Raw genomic sequence first — 23,698 nt, 5'->3', positions numbered from 1 at the left:
GTGGTTGGATGGCATCACCGACTCAATGGACATGAGTTTGAGGAAACTCAGGGAGATAGTGATGGACAGAGAAGCCTGGCATGCTACAGTTCATGGGGTCACAAAGAGTCGGACATGACTTAGCAACTGAACAACAACAGGAATCCACTGGAGCACTTGACAAGGATGCATTAAAAGTATATTGATGCCAGTGGCTAGTTTCATTTCAAGACTAGAGGGGAGATATTTTAATCCAGAGCTCACTCTTGATTTGTGTTTGCCAACATTTTGTTGGAGAAGGAAATGGCAACCCACTCCAGTATCCTTGCCTGGAAAATCTCACGGACAGAGGAACCTGGTGGATTGTAGTCCACGGGGTTGCAAAGAGTCGGGCACAACTGAGTGACTAACACACACACACACATTCTTCAAATAGTTGTGAGATATAGAAGGGTTAGAAGTCAGACTAGCCTAAATTAGAGCCCAATGACTTGTGACTGATCCAGACTCCAAACCCAGGTCCTATGAGTAAGAGACCCCATTAGCAATGGCTGAGACCAGCCCACAATGACTTCTCTGTTGGATCTGGTTCAGTTAGTTGTCATTCAGCCCCATATGTGGGACTGACCCATCTGAGTCATTGCCGGCCAGTGGTAGATATAATGAAAGCAGGAAGATGCTGGTATTGGACAAGTATTTAGACACCTGCCTGCTTCCCCAGGATGTCACCTCTCCAACACAGAAGCACGAATCCTGTGGATATTTGTTAGTTTTATTGAAACAGATCTGTATATTTTGCTGCATGTACTAAATGAAAGGAAATCAATCCCAAATATTCATTAGAAGGACTGATGCTGAAGCCCCAACACTTTTGTCATCTGATGTGAAGAGCTGACTCATTGGAAAAGACCCTGATGCTGGGAAGGATTGAAGGAAGGAGGAGAAGGGGACAACAGAGGACTTGATGATTGGATGGCGTCACCGACTCAATGGACATGAGTTTGAGCAAGCTCTGGGAGTTGGTGAAGAACAGGGAAGCCTGGCATGCTGTAGTCCATGGGTCTGCAAAGAGCTGGACATGACTGAGTGACTTAATGACAACTAAATGAAAGTAAGATGGCCATCTTTGCGTACAAAGTACTCCACAGCAGGGCCACAAGATTTATTCCCACTACATCTTGGTGTACATACATGTGCTCCATTTTGTTTTTTAAACCTATCCCTGATCTATTCCTGTATCCCTACCACCCTTGGGCTTTGGATAGTGTGGAAGAAACAGTGGTTTAGTCCATTCCAGTACAATCATTTCTAAAGCCCCTTTAAGTAATACTCAATTCCTCAGTAAAATTACCCTGGAGCTCAGAATTCTCCTTTTTTAGCTGCCCTGTCCCTTGGCCCAGCTAAGGGGGTGACTAGTGTATGGAAGCAGGAAGGGCCCATGTAGCACCTTGGATTCTGCTCTGGCTCTTTGGGCAGCTGGGACCATGACGTCTTCTGCTGCTGCTGTTTCCTGCAGATATTGCTTATGATCTTGTCTTGCTCACCTGAGTTTGGGCCCAGTAGCCCTTCCAGGCTGATTCAGCCTCACTTTGGCACTCACTGGCGTCAGATCTCTCTACCTTCTCCATCCAGACCTCTGGCCAGAGCCGGGACCCTCCACTCCTGCTGCAGGACCCCTACCCCCGGCCAAGGTGGCAAGTTTCTCCCTAAGTATGATGGGTATTCTGGATCCCATGCATGGTTACCTGATGCAGAAGATTGAATTAGGAAACTAAACACCAGGGGTCAATCTGCCCCACCACCCAGCTCCTGCCCAGTTTACCGAGATGTGGCTGTGTTCCAGCTTGGTATCGGACGATCTGAAAGATATTTTTTTTTCCTAGACACCTCACCCCAGAATAAAAGGAAAGTGGAGGCAGTCCTCCTGTATCAGTCAAGGACCAGGAAAGAACTCAGTGGATGGCATGCTCAAAAAAGGTGCCTGATTCTAAAGGGTTTAATGAAGGAACTATTAGAAAGATAGGAAGGATTAAGGGAAATGAACAGGGGATGTTGTAGTTCTTCAGAATGACAGCAGCAGGAAATCAGTACAGTCCCTAAGCTGGAGGAGAGGTCAGGGTTCTAGGAACTAGATGAGAGCTGAGCTGTAGAAGAAAACTGCCTGACAAGAGCTGTGGTCTTTGGTGGTGAAAAGCTGATTCAGTGTTTTGATATACTGAGCCAACTCACTGGAAGAGACCCTGATGCTGGGAAAGATTGAGAGCAGCAGGAGAAGGGGACAACAGAGGATGTGGTGGTTGGATGGCATCACCGACTCAATGAACATGAGTTTGAGCGCACTCTGGGAGACGGTGAAGGACAGGGAAGCCTGGCGTGCTGCAGTCCATGGGGTCATGCAGAGTCAGGCACGACTGAGTGACTAAACAACAAATACTCCATTTAAAGTTATTATAAAAATATTGGCTGTGCTTTACAACATATTCTTGTATCTTCTTTGTTTCATATAGTAGTTTGTCTCTCCTAATCCTCTACCCCTATGTTTCCCCTTGCTGATCCTTCTTCCCACTGGTAACCAGTAGTTTGTTCTTTATATTTGTGAGGCTGTTTCTGTTTTATTTATTTATTTTTTTAGATTCCACATAGAAATGATAACAAACAGTATTTGTCTTTCTCTGTCTGACTTATTTCACTAGCATAATACCCTCTAGGTCCATCCACATTGTTGCAATGTCTTCTTTATTTTTTCATCTGTTGATGGACTCTTAGACTGCATCCATATCTTTGTAATAAATAATTATGCTGTGAATATTGGGGTACATATATCTTTTCAAATCAGTGCTTTTGTTTTCTTTGAGTAAACACACATAAGTGAAATTGATGGATCATACAGTAAGTTCTATTTTTGGCTTTTTGAAGAACCTTCATACTGGCTTTCCATAGTAGCTGCACCAATTTACATTCCCACTAACAGTGCACAAAGATTCCCTTTTCTCCTCATCAGCATTTGTTATTTGTGGTCTATTTGACAATAGCCATTCTGGTGTTGGTGATATGAGGTATGAGGTAATACCTCATTCTTAATCTTATCTTTCCTTTCTTTCATGATTTGCCCTTTGGAACAACAGACTGGTTCCAAATAGGAAAAGGAGTACGTCAAGGCTGTATATCCTCACCCTGCTTATTTAACTTCTGTGCAGAGTACATCATGAGAAATGCTGGACTGGAAGAAACACAAGCTGGAATCAAGATTGCCAGGAAAAATATCAATCACCTCAGATAAGCAGATGACACCACCCTTATGGCAGAAAGTGAAGAGGAACTAAAAAGCCTCTTGATGAAAGTGAAAGAGGAGAGCGAAAAAGTTGGCTTAAAGCTCAACATTCAGAAAACGAAGATCATGGCATCCGGTCCCATCACTTCATGGGAAATAGATGGGGAAATAGTGGAAACAGTGTCAGACTTTATTTTGGGGGGCTCCAAAATCACTGCAGATGGTGACTGCAGCCATGAAATTAAAAGACGCTTACTCCTTGGAAGAAAAGTTATGACCAACCTAGATAGTATATTCAAAAGCAGAGACATTACTTTACCGACTAAGGTCCAGCTAGTCAAGGCTATGGTTTTTCCAGTGGTCATGTATGGATGTGAGAGTTGGACTGTGAAAAAAGCTGAGCACTGAAGAATTGATGCTTTTGAACTGTGGCATTAGAGAAGACTCTTGAGAGTCCCTTGGACTTGCAAGGAGATCCAACCAGTCCATTTTGAAGGAGATCAACCCTGGGATTTCTTTGGAAGGAATGATGCTAAAGCTGAAACTCCAGTACTTTGGCCACCTCGTGCAAAGAGTTGACTCATTGGAAAAGACTCTGATGCTGGGAGGGATTAGGAGCAGCAGGAGAAGGGGACGACAGAGGATGAGATGGCTGGATGGCATCACAGACTCGATGGACGTGAGTCTGAGTGAACTCCAGGAAATGGTGATGGACAGGGAGGCCTGGTGTGCTGCGATTCATGGGGTCGCAAACAGTCGGACACGACTGAGAGACTGAATGAACTGAACTGAAGAAATCCTTTCTTACCTAGAGGTCCATAAATATGAAGTCCCATGTTGTCTTCTAAAATATTTATAGTTTAATATTGGTGAATGGTGTGAAGGTATCCCATTTTATTTTTTTAATATGGGTAACAAGTTGTTCCAGTAGAATTTATTGTATGGCCTCCCTTTATCCAGAGATGTATAAATGCCAGTGCTGTTGTAATTCATGTCATAAATAAAGCTTCCCTATATGTGTGTGCCTGCATCCTATGCCCCTAGAGAACAGTGCATTTGCATTGACCAGATGCTGATGAACTCCATAGCGAACCTCTTTCTTTTTTTGCTAATAAGGCATTTTTCTCACATGACAAGTCCGAAGTCCCTCGACAGTCTGTGGCACGATGGTGTCACCAAGAACCCAGGCACTTCCCATGCCCCTTACCAAGAGTCTGTGTGGTCATGATGTTTCCTCACTGCTGCAGCTGTTCTAGGCTCCATATCTGTATATTTCCATTACCAAAGTCAAAAAGAGTTTTATTCAATACCTCTTATCTCAAGGTTTGTTTGTAGTGATGCTTCCAGTGGATGTGATGGAATTCCAGTTGAGTTATTTCAAATCCTAAGAGATGATGCTGTTAAAGTGCTGCACTCAATGTGTCAGCAATTTAGATAACTCAGCAGTGGCCACAGGACTGGAAAAGGTCAGTTTTCATTCTAATCCCAAAGAAAGGCAATGCCAAAGAATGTTCAAACAACTGCACTATTGCACTCATCTCACAATGCTAGCAAGGTAATGCTCAAAATTCTCCAAGCCAGGCTTCAACAGTATGTGAACCGTGAAATTCCAGATGTTCAAGCTGGTTTTAGAAAAGGCAGAGGAACCAGAGATCAAATTGCCAACATCTGTCGGATCATCAAAAAAGCAAGAGAGTTCCAGAAAAGCATCTATTTCTGCCTTATTGACTATGCCAAAGCCTTTGACTGTGTGGATCACAAGAAACTGTGGAAAATTCTGAAAGAGATGGGAATACCAGACCACCTTACCTGCCTCCTCAGAAATCTGTATGCAGGTCAAGAAGCAACAGTTAGAACCAGACATGGAACAGACTGGTTCCAAATCTGGAAAGAAGTAAGTCAAGGCTGTATTGTCACTCTATTTATTTAACTTATATGCAGAGTACATCACGTGAAATGCCAGGCTGGATGAAGCACAAGCTGGAATCAAGATTTTTGGGAGAAATATCAATAACCTCAGATATGCAGATGACACCACCCTTATGGCAGAAAGTGAAGAAGAACTAAAGAGCCTCTTGATGAAATTGAAAGAGGAGAGTGAAAAGTTGGCTTAAAACTCAACATTCAGAAAACTAAGATCATGGCATCTGGTCCCATCACTTCATGGCAAATAGATGGGGAAACAATGCAAACAGTGAGAGCCTCACTTTATTTTTTGGGCTCCAAAATCATTGCAGAAAGTGACTACAGCCATGAAATTAAAAGGTGCTTGCTCCTTGGAAGAAAAGCTATGACCAACCTAGACAGCATATTAAGAAGCAGACATTACTTTGCCAACAAAGGTCCATTTAGTCAGTGTATGGATGTGAGAGTTGGACTATAAAGAAAGCTGAGTGATGAAGAGTTGATGCTTTTGAACTGTGGTGTTGGAGAAGACTCTTGAGAGACCCTTGGACTACAAGGAGATCCAACCAGTTCATCCTAAAGGAAATCAGTCCTGAGTATCCATTGGAACAACTGATGCTGAAGCTGAAACTCCAATACTTTGGCCACCCGATGGGAAGAACTGCCTCATCGGAAAAGACCCTGATGCTGGGAAAGATTGAAGGCAGGAGGAGAAGGGGATGACAGAAGATGAGATGGTTGGATGGCATCACTGACTCAATGGACATGAGTTTGAGCGAGCTCCGGGAGTTGGTGATGGACAGGGAAGCCTGGCATGCTGCAGTCCACGGAGTCTCAAAGCGCTGGACATGACTAAGGACTGAACTGAACTGAACTGATCTCAAGGTTTTCTGGGACCATCTCAGGATGTCGTGAATTATTGGGGGAGGCTCTATTCATCTGTCCACTCTGTGCTGAGGGTCAAGGCAGCTGATCTGCCAGGGCATTTATTTCCAGTTCACTTTACTCTCAGGGTGTAGCCCTGTGGGGAGGCAGATTTATGGAGGGGTCTCTTCATAAAATCCTCTCCCTCAATAGTCCTGGGCTTTGTCCCCAGTCCTCTGGATCACATGGGACAGTGAAAACCGAGGCTGGGATTCATCTCAGTGGCAAAGGCAGAACTAATGAAACCGTGTTTATATCTACAGCTTCCCACTTTCACTTAACTTTGGGCGATTCTTAGTATTCTTCACTTTCTTGGCAGCTCATTACACATTTAGAATGATTTTCTTTGGAATTTTTAGTTGTTTTTCAGAGAGAGGGTCAATCAGAGTATCTAGTCCTTCAGACTGTGGAACTAGAATTTGGTAAATTCATTCTTTAAATGACAGTATATTTTACTAATCTTGCCTAAAGGTTTGTTGGAGACCGAACCACTGCAAGGAAGAGATGAAGATGCAATAGCCAGTGCTGACTCCCCTAGCATGCTCTCCGAGGAAGAAAAAGAAGAGTTGAAGGCAGAACTAGTTCAGGTATGCTCAGTGATCTTCTTGTTGCTATGCCTATCTCCGGATTCTCAGAATTATTGTTAGTCTGATGTTGGGTTGACCAAAAAGTTTGAGTTTTTCCGTAAGGTTTTAAGAAATGGAGGTCCATTTATATGGACCAATATATTGGAACATTTATATGGTCCAATAAAAGGTCCATAGTACAGTTATGTTGCCTTTCATTTAATAAGATTGAATAGGTGTTGAATTGTAAGATAATTCATTTTCTATGGTATTTTGTAATGCTAATGGTCCATTACCCAATGGTGACCATAGGAAAACAAATGGTCTTGATGCTCAAGCAACAATAAATAGTTGTAAACATGCACCTCATATTTAGTATCACAATGCTTAAACCTGATGGAATTCCTTCAAGACCTCAGTTAAGGCGCCAGCTACCTTTTTAGAGCAGTTGTTGTGTTTGGTCAGCAGCCTAGCTCAACAACTACTTGGAAATGATATATTTGTATAACGACGAGTCAGTCGTGGAAGCAACTGGATTTATTAAATTGACGTGCTCTTTTTCAGAATAGAACTCTGCGGGTGGAGAGGGAACTGTGATGACTTTAGGCTTCCTTAGATCTTGTGTAGTTGCTCCCAGCATCTGGTTCTAGATTCAGGGAGGCTGCCTGGCTTGTCGTGAAGACAACTCTTAGTTCAAGCCATTTGTCTGTATCACCCACTAGCCCCTCAACACTTTGCTAAGGAGCGTTTACATTGTAGGAGGAAAGGGCAGGAGAAGGGGAGCTTCTTATGCAGAAGCAGCAATAGGGCAAGAAGGAAGGGGCCAGGGTTCCTCCCCATTTTGAATCCCTGGCTCAGAGGACAGGAAGCCCCTGGTCCAGTGGCAAGCAGGGCTCCACCTTCCTGCTTTGGCCTCTTCTGCTGGTTTAAATTAAGCTTCACCTTAGCCTCACCCCACTTCATTCATCCCAGACTCTCCAAGCTCTAAGGTTCTGATGGGGAGTGTTCATGATAGCTCTTAATAAGACTGAAGACATTTCAGGTGCTTTCACAAGACACACCCTAAAATCACTTCATGCTCAAGTAAAAGAGCAGCTTGTTCTTCTAGGGCAGCAGAGATTATTTTAGTAAGGACAGTGCCTCAGATCAAATGGCCTAGTTCTTTAGCTGCGTCTGTCTGTGGCCACTGATCCAGAACCACCTTGTTGACTTCACATTGACCACATCTGCCAGGGTTCATGGACCAGTCGGCCTCGACAGGGAACGTCCTAGCTCCACATTTCCTTAAGGCCTGGAATCCTGGATCATGACTTCTTTGTGTCAGTTTTGGTGTCCAAAAGTTATATTCTACAGACCGGTGTTAGCGAACTGAGTCTAAGCTAAAATTTAACTCCTTCACTGCTGCCGTCCAAGTTTTTAAGTTCATACACAACCTCTGTAACAGACCAAGTTTTATAAAATGACTTGATTTTTCTTGCAGCAATTACTGATAGACAGATGGGTAGATGGACAGATGGATGGATACACACGTACATACACCTGTGTTTTGTGCGGCTGCATTCTATATTTTCTAAACTTTCAGCAATGATCGTGTATTGCTTAGATAATCGAGAAACAGTAAGCCTTGGTTCTCAATGGTTGCCCCCGTGAATATAAAAACCCCAAGTTTCCAGACATTTTTGTCTCATTTGGCCACATTAACGATCCGCCAGGGTGTCTCACTCCTAAGACTTTTTGAGCCTGACTTCTGAAAGTAACATCAGACTCCCTGTTACTTGTTAACGTTGTCAGGATTGATGCTTTCATCCCTTAGGATGCATTAGCCTCCATGCCTCCTGTCTCTCATTTTTGGATTCCTCAGGGGTGAAGAAGCACTGCGTCTTGCTAAAGGCGGCAGTGTGACTTCTGCGGACACTGGGCACAGCGCTTTGCTCATGTGCAGCAAAAAGCAAAGAAAGTTATCTGCTATTTTTCCTTTTCACATTCCCATTTCTTCTCCCTCCACCGCAGGCCACCAATGCTTTATGCTCACTCTTTTCTTAAACCCGCTTTTTCTGCCCTTACACAGTGCCTGCCCTTCGCACACACACACAAATTAGGTCCCTTCAGACCACACATGCATTCAGATGACCTCAGATGCCAGGGTTTAATTGTATCAAGGACATCTCAGCAGTCTCACAGCTGGCCCTATGAAGAACTGAGACGTCTTGTAAACAGCTCAGCTTATCTACCTCAGTTCTCCACAGATATTCTTCCAGGACCCCTGCTCACAAGCAGCTCCTCTCTGCTTGAGGGAAGATCCCACTGGGTCTGTTAGCCACGTGGGTGGACACCTCACAGATCAGCCTGTTAGATTGTTTTCGAGTCAGGCAATCAGTTGTGGCCATGATCCAAGGCAAGAGCTTTGCGTAGGAGGACGTCTTCTGTCTGACTGCTTTGCATAAAGGGGTCGCAGGGTATGCCGGGCACCCGGTCTCCCCTTCTGTACACTGCCCTCCCTCGGATTCTCCCGCTGTCTGCTAGCTGTGCTGGACCCACCCTGCTGCGTTCCCCCCGCACCCTGCTCTGCTTTCACCTTACGCTGTTTTGTAGCCCATATTCCCAGGACACCGTTAGACCTCAGGGTGAATCTGTAACTGCATTCACTCACACAACCAGCATATTGTTCTGTTTACCAAGGGCTGGCTGCAGGAAGATCTGTCCTTGAGGAGAGAGACGTAAGCAAATGCTGTCCAAGAGGCTACTACATCTTAGACAGAAGTCTGCATTTTAAAAGAGGAATCTGTTCAGTCTTGAGTTTGTTATTGTGGTCATGCAATACGTGTGTTTTTAAAAGTTCCTTCAGCTTTCCTCTGCTGCCACTAAGGTGCTTGGTCCTTCTGAGGAAGCGAAGGCCGTTTTGGGGTGAAGCTGTCACTTCATCGGGCAACTAGCACTGTGCCTGGCAGCCCCCTCCTAGCTAACTCGCCTGCACCCTGGCCTCCCTCTCGGAGCGCGCCTGCATCCACTCGGCCCTCATTCTGCATGACAATGAGGTGACGGTCCGGAGGATAAGATCAATGCCTTCATTAATGCAGCTGGTGTACATGTGTTCACTGATCCATGTCAATATATGGCAAAAACCACTACAATATTGTAAAGTAATTAGCCTCCAATTAAAATAAATAAATTAATTAAAAAGAAAAAAAAAGCAGCTGGTGTAAATGTTGAGCCTTTCTGGCCAGGCTTGTTTGCAAAGGCGTTGGCCAGTGCAACATCGGGGGCCTCCTCCGGGGCTGGCGGACCTGCCCCGGCCACCACTGCTGCCCCAGCCACCACTGCTGCCCCAGCCACCACTGCTGCCCCAGCCACCACTGCTGCCCCGGCCACCACTGCTGCCCCAGCCACCACTGCTGCCCCGGCTGAGGAGAAGAAAGCAGAAGACAGTAGAACCTGAAGAGTCTGATGATGACATGGGCTCTGGTCTTTTTTCACTAAACCTCTTTAGTAACGCATTCAATAAAAAGCTGAGCTCTAAAAAAAGAAAAAAAGTTCCTTCAATGCAACACCAGTATCACTTCTGACCTGATGCAGTGGTTTGTGTATATATGGAAGGTGTTCAGTTAAGATTTCTAGTGAACTTGACTCATAGCACCAACAAATATATGTATTTGTAAATTCTAGAAGTAGAATATGGGTTTTTTTTTAAAAACAAATCTTGTCCATATATAAAGAAATACTATTTGTTTTAAGCATTTGTTCTCATTAGTCCTCTTACCAGCTGCTCCTAACATCTTTTCTGAGGTCTTTACACATCTATTCTGTGGGTTTTTTTGTTTTTTTTTTTCCCTAACTCTCTTTTTAAATAAACTTGCTCATTAGTTCTGTGCTACTAACATCCCACTCACACTTTCATTTCACTAAGCTGCATTTGATGCTCAGTATTCTATAATGTGGCTTGGTTTTTGAAAAGGATGAAGTGTTGGCATTATAACTGTAAATTTGTGATTATATAATAATCAAGTACTGCCAATGTCGCCTAGATAAAATGACTCAAGAAAAATAGGTATTAATAAGAGTAGGAAAATTACCAGACAGCATTACTAAGTAGACAAGCCCCTTTTGGCTGTTCCTTCTTGGCGTGTGGTTTCCCAAGGAAAGCACACAGTGCCCTCAAGCCACCTGTCTCAGGCTGGCAAATAAGTGTCCTGGGCTCTTCCTTCCTCTCCCAGTGTTTTCCTTCAAGTATTTATTTCCTTCTGGACTGAACTGGTGAACACCTAAAACCTTCATAACCAATAGTGTCTTACTGTAGCACCCCTCTGTGTTAATTGGGGTTCTCCAGAGACGTAGAACCAATAGGATGTATATAGAAAGAGATTTATTCCAAGGAATCAGCTAATGTGATTCTGGGGGCTGGCAGCTCCCAAGACCTACAGTCAGCAAGCTGGACACCCAGGGGAGTCAATGGTGCAGCTTGGTCTAAAGGTCTGGGAAGAGCCGATGTTTCAGTTTGAAGCTGAAGGCAAGAAAAAACAAAAAAGCCAAACAACAAGAAGACAAAACAATGTCCTAGCTCAAAAGCAGTCAGGCAGATAGAATTCCCTTTTACTCAAGGGAGGGTCAGCCTTTTTGTTTTATTTAAGTCATCAACCGATTGGGTGAGGCCCACCAACTTTGGGAGAGCAATCTGCTTTACTCAGTCTGTCAGTTTAAATGTTAATCACGTGCATAATCACCCTCAAAGACACAGAATAATATTTGACCAAATGTCTTGGTAACCCATGGCCTGTCATACTCTCCCAGGTATTATCTGCATTTTAATTTTAATTCTTCTTTAGTCTTAGCCAGGGCAGGAGAAGAAGCATGATTTAAAGCCGTATGAGCAAGACAACAAAGGCTCTTACTCCTAAACATCATACTGATAATTAATAGTTTAAAAAGCTATTTCTTTCTCTGTATTTGTGACATATTTTATGTAATATAGCAGAATAAATAGAAAAGTAAGTCATCAGTCTTCTAACATAAATTTTATTTTGAAGCTAGCCCATTAGTTCATTTGTATTTTTGCATTTTTATTGTAACGAATTGATATAAAATTAGCTATTTTAAAATGAATCATTCAGTGGCATTTAGTACTCTTATAATGCTGTGTAACACCACGTCTGTCTAATTCCAGAGCATTTTCATCATCTCAAAAAGGAATCCCTTACCTGCTCAGCAGTTGCTGCCCATTTACCCTTCTTTTCTGTAGCCATGAGCCAGCATTCTGTCTCTGGATTCAGCTATTCTGGGTATTTCATATAAGTGGAATCATACAATGTGTGACCTTCTGTCTGATTCCTTTTATTTAGCCAAATGTTTCTGAGGCTCATGTGTATTGCAGCTTATATCAGTACTTCATCTATTTTTGTGACTAAATAATATTCCATTTTATGTATATACTACAATTTATTTATCCATTCATCCTTTGATGAATGTTTGGATTGTTTTCCTGTTTTGGCTATTGTGAATAGTTCTGTTATGAACATGTATATACATGTATTTGTTTGAGTATCTCTTCTCAATTCTTTGGGGAATATAGTAGGAATAGGAATGTTGGGTCATATGGTAATTCCACCTTTAACTTTTTGGGAAACTGCTGGACTATTTTCCATAGTGGCTGAACCATTTTTTTTCCCACCAGCAATGTACAAGGGTTTCAATTTCTCCACATCCTCACCAATACTTAAATTCCTATTCATTCATATTTAAGTAACCAAGTTTAAATACCTAATCTTGTACATAAATATTTATCCTACAAGGAGATCTCCTAGGGGATGTCAAGAAACCAGAGAACCAGACTATTAGTTTCTAACGAAGACATGATTAATTTAAAATTAACGGGGAAAGGATATCTTAAATACTTCAATTAATGATTTACCTGCACTCCAGCTCATTCCAAAATGAATTTGATATGGCTTACAATGTGGAATTTCTATACTACCTGCATCAGAGTATCTGGGGGTACTTGTTAAATAATATATGTATATATATATAGACAGGCCTCACCAAATTTGAGACATCAGAATCTCAGGGCCTTAAAAGGGGCCTCCTTCTGGAATCTTCATTTTAAATGTGCTCTCTGAGTGACTTTTATATAAACTGAAATTGATGTAACTAGGCCAAAAATTCTCATTAGTCCAATAAGGGGTTGAATCTCACCAGGATTATCATTTAAAGTATTTGTGATTAGAGGACTTTCTGCTGTGTCAGGACTCTGTGCTCTGCAGAAAGAGAGGAGATTGACCATTTTCAGTCTTGCATATTAATGTAATTTAAGAATTATCTTTTAATTTTACCTTTTGGGATTTTCTTAATAACTATTTTGGCATATATTATGTTTAGATCACTGATATATAAATGGAAGCATTAAGAGGTGTGAGTCTAACATTTTATTGCAATGGTGAGACTTTCATTATAGTGCCTGACATTAGTCTGCATAGAGTAACTGAGTTCATGTTTTTACCATTAGAAGTCTTTTCTCTACAAATACCTTTTAACATATGCTTCAATTTTTAAATGATTAGATGTGGGATTTAATATTTCTTGAGGATGATGTTTGATGAATTGGTCACTTCAGCATTTCTATCACTTTTTTGGGACCAAGGATGTCATTAGAAATCTTATGAATCCTTTACCTATTCCTCCCAACTCCCCAAAACTAATGAATATCCTACTGTCCCCCAGAATTTTGAATAAATTTCTGAGATTCCATAGATAAAAGGCTGAGAATACCAAGATGTTTAAACCTCTCTCTTCTTCTCTACATCTTTAATTTTTCTCTGCAAGTTAAAAAATTTCTCATTACTCTTGTTACACATTGGAAAAAGCAGTAATACCTAATATATCTACAAAACCAGATTCCCAGTCATTTCAGTCACTCAAACATATTATTTATTCAAAAGAAAGAAGAAAAAAATCTTTCTCTACTGAATAAAAAGCTGGCCTGAAGCCCAAGTATTTTCTATGGTAAGAGAGCTAGAGATACAACCTTGAGAAATCTTAGGCAACAGACTAAATGCAGGTGAGCTCATTGACTAAGATGAAAATATGGAATATAACATGAGGGCAAAAGGATAGAGGGATCTGATTTTAAAATGATAATGTGTTCTCATTTAATGGAGAGACTGAAAACACAGTCCCCCTTGGTCACCCTTGAATATACTCCTTTTGGAGTAATGAGTATATATCTGCATACTGAAGACTCTTGCTTGTCAAGAAGAGGTAGTGTGGAGACTTCTCTGGGGGTCCAGACTCTGTGCTTCCGACACAAGGGGTATGAGTTCCATCTGTGGTAGGAGAACTAGATCCCATATGGCACTTGGCATGGCCAAAGAAAAAAGAAAACATAGGATGCTACTAATTATAACATGTTCTTGCCTGGAGAATCCCAGGGACGGGGGAGCCTGATGGGCTGCTGTCTTTGGGGTTGCACAGAGTCAGACACGACTGAAGCAACTTAGCAGCAGCAGCAGCAGCATGGAAGGTGGAATTCATTTTAGAAAGACTTCAGAAAAATGTCCATGAACATACAAAAACGTTTCACAACCATTAAAAAAAATGGATAATGTTAGACTACTAGGACATTTTGCTGATATTAAAAGCTCCAAGATAGTGTTCTTTTCTGCTAGAATATTTCAGATGGTTGATTCAGTATTTCTGCCAGTTCTGTTTAAGTGTTTTGTGTGTGTGTGAATACAAAGGTTTACAACACTATTTTTGCAAAAGTAGATGGCATTGTTGAGATGTTTTTCTAGCAGCTATGTCTCTGGTGACCCAAGGAACACATTTGCAAGATGATTGACAGGGTTAGTGATGCTGTTTGTGGTCAGGAGTGGAGTGACACTTGGAATGTAAATGAGGCTTAGATGCTTCATTTTTTAAAAAGAAGTAAGTAGTAAAATGCCAGCTTGGCAAAACCACAATGTATGCTTAGGTGTGGATGGCAAAAAAATAACACTGACTAATGGCATTTGAAAAGAAGTTATTAGATATAGACTACAAAATCAATTTCCTGTTCAAAAATTATATCTACGTATAATTTTAGAAAAACATTTGGACGATTGAAACCAGAAACTGTAAGCGGTGTCTGTGTCCTAGTAGATTACACATGGTTTTTATTGTTTTTGTAGTTTGCTATATGAGTGAATTTTTTACAAGGAGTAGTGTTTACATTTAGAATCATTCAAACTAAAAAAATCTGTCATTTTAAAATATTAGACTTCTCTGCAGGATGTGTTTGCTAAGGCCTTGCATGGGGCTGTGTAAACAAGAGGGTGCCCAGGGTGCTTTGGATCACTGAGAGCTTCCGCCCTTGTATGTTTCACCTGGTCTGACGTTTTCCCCCATCATTTTCCCTCCTGCTTGTAGCTGGAAGACGAAATTACAACCTTACGACAAGTTTTATCAGCGAAAGAAAGGCGTCTTGTGGAGATAAAACAAAAACTCGGCATGAACCTGATGAATGAGTTAAAACAGAACTTTAGCAGAGGCTGGCATGACGTGCAGACCACTACTGCGTAAGTATATTTTTTTTCTTAAAAAGTAATCACTCAGCCTGCTGTCTTGCCTCTTCTATGTATTTATTTTTTTTCCTTCAAGGCTTATTTTGTACTGGTGTCCAGGGAAAATATTTTCTCTAGAAGTAAAATATATAGAAATATGAATGGTCATTAATATGTTGCATGATACAGGCTCTACAAAGTAGCTTCATGAAATAAAACTTTGTTCACCAAAACTCTGTTTTCACTTAGACTACTTTTATGGAGTTGTACGGTTTTAAATTCTTTCTCTTCAATATATATATATTTTTAACATTTGTTAAATATATACTTTAGGCTTATGTTTTTCCATAAAATTCTAAATCCTTTGAATACTTGGCACTCACTACATATTTTGAATTTCTATCAAAAATGATTGACAGTTTTAAAAACTGTAGACTTGTTGACCATTAACATAAAGAGAAAAAACTGTATCTTTCATATTTGGGGGATGTGCTTTTTATCCCTGTTACTCTATAGAATGTGTAAGTATATATTGGCCTCTGCCTCCAGTTCCTGGCACAAAGCTCCCAAACTCATATAATTTCTTAAGTGATAAGAGTGCTGGGAACATCTTTTGTTCTCATGTTTGCACTTTGACCCTCGTTCCTGACACAGAGTTCCTAAATCCTTTGGGATTTCCAGGGTGACAGCCGTATCCTTGGTTCTAATGAGATGACTCTTGGTGGACTCCTGGAGGAGAGCCGGTCACCAGAAAGACCAAGCCATGATTAGAAGCTGTCAGTCCCATGCCCCCATTCTCTACGGAGAGAAAAGGACCTGGAAATGGTCTATCATGCCTATGATGAAACTCCATAAAAATCTCAAAAATATGGCATTTGGAGAGCTTTGAGATTGTTGAATCCATGGAAGTGCCAGGCAGGTGGTATCCCAGGAGAGAGCATGGAAAGCGTGTGTTCCCATGGGAACATGGGGATGGGTTCCCATCCCCACATGCCTCTTTCATCGGGCTGTTCATCTGTATCTTTTATCATATAATTTTTACAATAAATCAGTATAACCGAGCAAGTAATCTGTTTTCTTAAGTTGTGTGAGCCACTCTAGCAAATTAATTGAACTTGGGGAGGAGGTTGTAGGAACCTCTGATATAGCCCCTTGGACTTCCCTGGTGCCTCAGACAGTACCTGCAATGTGGAAGACCCAGACTCAGTTCCTTTGTTGGGAAGATCCCCTGGAGAAGGGCATGGCAACCCAGTCCAGGATTCTTGCCTGGAGAATTCCATGAACAGAGGAGCCTGCAGGCTGCAGTCCATGGGGTCGCAGAGTCGGCCATGACTGAGTGACTAACACTTTGGTCAGGGGCACTGGTGATAATCTGGACCTGTGATTTGTATCTGAAGTGGGGTGAGTGGGGCGCAGTCTTGTGGGACTGAACCCTTAACCTGTGGGATCTGATGCGATCTCCAGGTAGTGTCAGAATTAAATTGTAGGAGACTCAGCTGGTGTTGCAGAACCTCTTGATGTGAGAAACCCCTCCACACAAACACATCTGGTGTCAGAAGTGTCCTGAGTGTGCTGGTAAGTGTGAGAGTACAGGAGAAAAACTGGAGAAGCAAGTTTTTCTTTCTTAGAACAGCAGAAATGTTTTCAGCTTTGCTATTATCTTCTTGTCTGATATTAGGCAAGGTATAGAATAACTTTGAGTATTCTACAGTCTTGCTTTTATGGGGTTACTTTTTAAAATTTCACAAAATAATTAACTATTGTGGTACTTTTCTAATGATTTAAAATATTTTGCTTGCCAGGTGGTCTTGTGCCAAAGGGAAGAAGGTGCCCAAGTCCTAATGTGATTTTTCTTCCTTTCATGTGTTGCGGGCTGGGGCCTGATGGAAAAACCATAGAGGCTTCCTATCTTTGACCCCAGATTCCACCATCAAGAAATTTTTGACCTTGTGTTATGCATTTTCTTCCCTACTATTACCCTTTGGAACTTAAAGATATTACATTCCTAGTATCTGAGTGGGAAACAGTTTTTCTCTTTGCTGATACTTCTCTCCCATGCATAGAGGGGCTTCCATGAAATGAGATCATATTAGTACCTATCATAGGTAGTGAGGATTCAGTGAGTACAGAACAGCATCTGGCACTTTGTATGCCTGTTTGCTGTTCTAGGATGCAGGTCTGGTGGGGACATCCAAGAATTCTGTTTTGGCTTCACAGACTTAGAGAAGGAACCATGGTTGCCAGGGAAGGGGGAAAGAATGGGGGGCAGGGACGGCTAGGGAGTTTGGGATGGACAGGTCCACTGCCATATTTTAAATGGGTAACCAACAAGGATCTGCTGTATTGCACGTGGAATTCTGCTCACTGTTTTGTGGCAGCCTGGATGGGAGGGGAGTCTGGGGCAGAATGGATACATGTATACGGCTAAATCCCTTGACTGTGCATCTGAAACTATCACAACATTGTTAATCGGCTATACCCCAATACAAGGGCTTCCCTGGGGGCTCAGTCAGTAAAGAATCTGCCTGAAATGCAGGAAACCGCCTGCAATGCAGGAGACCTGGGTTCAGTCCCTGGGTGGGGAAGATCCCCTGGAGAAGGGAATGGCAACCCACTCCAGTAATCTTGCCTGGGAAATCCCATGGATGGAGGTGCCAGCTGGGCTACAGTCCATAGCGTCGCAAAGAGTCAGACACGCCTTAGCAACCAAGGCAAAACAAAATGTTGAAAAAAATTCTGTTTGAGCTGTGTTCAGTCTGAGATGCCCAACAGACCAACAAGTTGCTCCAAGGGGACGACTCAGAGGAAGAATCAGGACTAGAGATGGACATGAGAGTTATCTACATACTGATGCGGTGAAAGCTACAGGACTAGAACAGATTTCCTCAGAGATTAGTTAATAAATACAGGTGATTATGTCCACTAACCTTTAGGAATGATGTGAACTTTCCTTTGTAAAGAAGAATAAATCTCTTTTTTAAGAGGGAGGCCTGAGTCTATCAGCAACATAATTTCAGGAGATCATTCTCTCGCACCCTTTTTTATTGACTGCTAAGGGAAGGAATGATGCTGAAGCTGAAACTCCAGTACTCTGGCCACCTCATGCGAAGAGTTGACTCATTGGAAAAGACCCTGATGCTGGGAGGGATTGGGGGCAGGAGGAGAAGGGGACGACCGAGGATGAGATGGCTGGATGGCATCACCGACTCGATGGACATGAGTTTGAGTGAACTCCGGGAGTTGGTGATGGACAGGGAGGCCTGGTGTGCTGCGATTCATGGGGTCGCAAAGAGTCGGACCCGACTGAGCGACTGAACCGGACTGAACTGAACTGAAGTGAAGGAAAAGTCCTGTGTTGGGACAAGGGGTAGAGTATGATCATAGAATCTATTTTTCCCCTGGATATTTTTAATGGTGAAATAAATTATTGTTTATTAAATAATTTGCATCCATTAAAATGCTGCTGCTGCTGCTGCTAAGTCACTTCAGTCATGTCTGACTCTGTGTGACCCCATAGACGGCAGCCCACCAGGCTCCCCTGTCCCTGGGATTCTCCAGGCAAGAACACTGGAGTGGGTTGCCAGTTCCTTCTCCAGTGCCTGAAAGTGAAAAGTGAAAGGGAAGTTGCTCAGTTGTGTCTGACTCTTTGTGACCCCATGGACTGCAGCCCACCAGGCTCCTCTGTCCATGGGATTTTCCAGGAAAGAGTACTGGAGTGGGGTGCCATCGCCTTCTCCGATTAAAATGCTGCTTTTCCAAAAAAAAAATTAATTACATAGAAAAATGCTAGCTAACATAATATTCAGTGAAAACTCATCTCACTTATAAAATATATATATGTAGAAAAAAGACTGAAAGGAAACTGGGTGATGGATATGTGTGTAAGATTCTTTATTTTTTCCATTCACCCATCTTTCCTTTTTTTTTCTCCCCTGAATATTTAAATTCCTGCTATTAATGTACATCATACTGACTTTAGAACAATATCTATGCATCATGTGGTGAAAATTTTGATGTGAGGGAGTGATGAAACTGGGGTCGGGTTAGCTTGGATAGAATTAGATTTCAAAGCACTAAAAAGAATTTTAACTGTCATGGCACTACAGGTATTCCAGAGGCAATATTTTGCATGCTGATTAAACAGTCATGACCTATTTAGTTTGATTTATAATGAAATGAAAACCTCTGATATGTTAATGAAAGATTTTGCATATTTTAGTTTGTGGTAGGGTTCATATTGGAAAGAGACCAGATGAATAGGAATAACTACACAGCAGATTAAAATTATCTCCCTTTTAGAAAGATAACCATACAGTATTAGGTCAAGAGATCATCTGTGTCCCAGGGCTTGTTGTTGCTGTTGTTTTTGTCATAGTTTTTTGATTTCAAAGACTCTAAGAACACACACAGAAAGTCCCCCTACCCTCTTCTTTTTTCTTCTCTGAAGCTTTATAATGTTTTTAGGCTTTAAGGAGGCACAGGGGAGGTGGGTGGCCTTGGGGTGAAGAGGTGGGGAGACCATTGGAGGAGAAATTGAATCTCTTCTGGAAATAGAAAAGTAATTTGAAAACCTGATGGCATGTCATGGTGGGCTATTCAAACTGATGTGCTTCATTTTAGTGAGTATTTGGCCTTTGCTAATCCGTAAAATTCCCCCAACAATAAACCCCTCTGAGTTGTATCATAGACCAAATGGTAGTCTACAAAGGGGAGAAGGTCATGGAATGGAATTTCAACTATTCCATCTTTTTGGAAGCTTAATAATTTCACCCTATATACAGAGTAGTAAAAATCTAACATTCAGCTTTTTAAAAAATGCACAGTGCTTGAAAATTGAAGCTTGGTATATGATTTATTTACTCCTTGATTTGTGCTTCTAAGACTTCCAGCCCATTGTGGTCAGTAAATGTGGTCTTATTTATGTGGCATTGCTGTGGCGCCATTAGGTTCAGAAGTGCCAGTGAAGATTAAAGACCTAATTTTAAAAGACCATGTAGCCCATCTCTCTCATGATTGCTCATTCTTACTGGCCTCATCATACAAGGTAGAACGTAGGTTCTACTTTTCTAGATTCAAGTGGTAAATCTGTGATTTGGTGTTGTGTTTCGGGAACCTTTGGAAGAGAAGAAGTCTAAATAGTTTTTGTCTTTGGTGAAGTGCTGCATATGCAATTGTTAAAGTGTTACTCTCTTTTAAATCCCATAATGGAAAATAGATTTGGGTTATAGAATGTCTTCTTGTAAAAAGACTGTTGAATTTAAATTTTTTTCTTCTTCCTGCATGTAGAAAAATGCTTTAGGTCAGAACACTTTAGAGGATGACATGCTTTCTCCTTTGGACTATTAACACTGCTTTTCAAATCACTAGCACATGAAGAGAGGAAGAGCCCTCTGTCAGTATGCTGGCCAAACAGCTCACCTGTTCTAATGGTTAAAGGTTACCCATTCCTTAAAATGTAAAGATACACACACACACACAGATACCATGGAGTATTATCCAACCATGAGAAAAGGAAATCCTGTTGTTTGCAATAATATGGGTGGGCCTTGAGGGCACTATGCTAAGTGAAGTCAGAGAAGGATAGAATCTACATGGTGTCACTTATATGTGGAATCTAAAAAAAAAAAGTCAGACTCTTGGAAACAGAGAATGCAAGAGCGGTTTCTGGAGGTAGTGGGTATGGGTGAAATAGGGAGAGGTTGCTAAGAGTACAAACTATCAGTTGTCAGTTGAATAAGGTTTGAGGAGCTAATGTATAGTATAATGACCATAGTTGAAAACACTACTGTATAAATGAAATTTGCTAAGAGAGTAGAACTTAATGTTCTCATCAATATATACATGTGCATGAATGCTTAGTTGCTTAGTCTTGTCCTACTCTTTGTGACCCCCATGGACTGTAGCCTGCCAGGCGTTTCTGTCTATGGAATTTTCTAGGCAAGAATACTAGTGTGGATTGCCATTTCCTTCTCCAGAGGATCTTCCCGACCCAGGGATGGAACCTGCTTCTCTTGCGTCTCCTGCATTGCAGGCAGATTCTTTACCTTCTGAACCACCAAGGAAGCCCATATTCCCCCAAAGCAGGGGTTTGCTGGAGTTGCTTTAGAGCACGCAAGGACAGATTTCCCTCACTCATTTTAAGGTCACCATGGCTCTTCCCTAGAAGGGGAAAGTTCACGCTGCAAAGTCCTGACTTTGCACCTTGTACCTGAAGTCAGGGAATCCAACTGGACTCATTTCCTCCCTTTGGCCTCACAGGGCTCTTGCTCTGGTTGATTTCAGGTGCTGGGGATACAGTGATGATGAACAAGATGTGGTCCCCACCCTCAGGAAGTTCAGATAAGTCACAGAGAAGGACTCAGAAACCCTAACTGCAGCACAAAGAACAATGTTTGGAAAGAGCTGTGCAGAGGGGAGTATGGGAACCCTGAGGAGAGGCACACAACACAGACGTCTTAGAGCAAATACTCTCGAGTTTTCTGCCTCCCAGTGCACAACTGACAGCAACCTGAGGATATCTTAGCATTTTGACTTTTATTTAAGGAAGATGTATTAGTCTCCTGCTCTGCCAATTATGGAACTCAGCAGTGGTGTGATTCACATTTAGCTTAAAATAAGAGACGCTGCTGCTGCTGCTGCTGCTGCTAAGTCGCTTCAGTCGTGTCCGACTCTGTGCGACCCCATAGATGGCAGTCCACCAGGCTCCCCCGTCCCTGGGATTCTCCAGGCAAGAACACTGGAGTGGGTTGCCATTTCCTTCTCCAATGCATGAAAGTGAAAAGTGAAAGGGAAGTTGCTCAGTCGTGTCTGACTCTTCACGACCCCATGGACTGCAGCCTACCAGGCTCCTCCGTCCGTGGGATTTTCCAGGCAAGAGTACTGGAGTGGGGTGCCATCGCCTTCCGCAAAGAGATGTTAGTAATCTAAAATGTTAAATACTGCTTCCTTTTAAATTAGAAGGTTGTCAGGTCAATCAGAAGGTTAGCATTTAAGTTGTTTTTCATCATTTGAATATTATTGGACATATTTTTATGCAGTAGAGTTGAAAAACAGTTTTAAGGAAATGACACCCTACTCCAGTGCTCTTGCCTGGAAAATCCCATGGATGGAGGAGCCTGGTAGGCTGCAGTCCATGGGGTTTCGAAGAGTCGGACATGACTGAACGACTTCACTTTCACTTTTCACTTTCACGCATTGGAGAAGGAAATGGCAACCTACTCCAGTGTTCTTGCCTGGAGAATCCCAGGGACAGGGGAGCCTGGTGGGCTGCCATCTATGGGGTCGCATAGAGTCAGACACGACTGAAGCGACTTAGCAGCAACAGCAGCAATATAAACTAAGTGGGCTTTCCAGGTGGCGAAGTGGTAAAGAATCCAATCCACCTGCCAGTGCAGGAGACACAAGAGACGTGGGTTCGATCCCTGGGTCAGGAAGATCCCCTTGAGAAGGAAATGGCAACCCATTCCAGTATTCTTGCCTGGAGAAACCTATGGACAGAGGAACCTGGCAGGCTGCAGTCCTTGGGGTCACCGAAGAGTTGGACACGACTGAGCACAGCACAAACTATGTACAGAATTTCATGGCACAGTGAAGGGAGTAAAATGCAACTATGCTGACTTCCTTGGGGGTTATCAGTGGCCTGACGGAAGGGCCCTTTTTCAAGATGCAGGATGGGGATGTATATTACTTATTCAGTTTTAAGATCAAGCCCAATTAGGATGCACCATAAGGTACAAGGTCTGTGCAGTGCATAACTCCAGAAGAGCCCTTCACTTAGGGTGTAATGTGTAATATGTGTCTTTCCCTATTCCCTAGGAAATGTCTGTTTAGTAATGAATGTTTAGTTTGATTTTATCATCTAGATAATACATGATTTTTACACTTCCTAAAAACACAGGCATTGTGTAAATAAATAACATATGGTGCTGATAATATTATAGACTTGTTTCTTCCTGCTAACAAAAAAGAATAATAGAATATCATATTACTAAAAATAGATGGAGAAACAGTGGAAACAGTGTCAGACTTTATTTTGGGGGGCTCCAAAATCACTGCAGATGGTGATTGCAGCCGTGAAATTAAAAGATGCTTACTCCTTGCAAGGAAAGTTATGACCAACCTACATAGCATATTCAAAAGCAGAGACATTACTTTGCCAACAAAGGTCTGTCTAGTCAAGGCTATGGTTTTTCCAGTGGTCGTGTATGGATGTGAAAGTTGGACTATGAAGAAACCTGAGCACAGAAGAATTGATGCTTTTGAACTGTGGTGTTGGAGAAGACTCTTGAGAGTCCCTTGGATCGCAAGATCCAACCAGTCCATCCTAAAGGAGATCAGCCCTTGGTGTTCTTTGGAAGGACTGATGCTAAAGCTGAAACTCCATACTTTGGCCACCTCATGAGAAGAGTTGACTCATTGGAAAAGACTCTGATGCTGGGAGGGATTGGGGGCAGGAGGAGGAGACGACAGAGGATGAGATGGCTGGATGGCATCACCAACTTGATGGACATGAGTTTGAGTGAACTCCG

General features: G+C 42.2%; 1 protein-coding gene across 8 annotated transcripts in view; it reads left to right on the top strand.

Moving 5' to 3' along the window:
- The window catches only part of TPD52L1 (TPD52 like 1), a 94,188-nt gene that overhangs the window by 54,398 nt on the left and 16,092 nt on the right, over positions 1-23,698 (top strand). For all 8 annotated transcript variants that reach the window (XM_069599048.1, XM_069599042.1, XM_069599043.1 and 5 more), the window contains exons 2-3: positions 6,551-6,666; positions 15,037-15,185. In XM_069599048.1, the coding sequence (XP_069455149.1) occupies positions 6,551-6,666; positions 15,037-15,185 (265 nt within the window). The remainder of the gene's footprint in view (positions 1-6,550; positions 6,667-15,036; positions 15,186-23,698) is intronic.

Source organism: Ovis canadensis, chromosome 8 (genome assembly GCF_042477335.2).
Source record: "Ovis canadensis isolate MfBH-ARS-UI-01 breed Bighorn chromosome 8, ARS-UI_OviCan_v2, whole genome shotgun sequence".
Taxonomy (NCBI): domain Eukaryota; kingdom Metazoa; phylum Chordata; class Mammalia; order Artiodactyla; family Bovidae; genus Ovis; species Ovis canadensis.
Note: the sequence above shows the minus strand (reverse complement) of the source record. Positions and strands in the feature narration are given on the sequence as shown.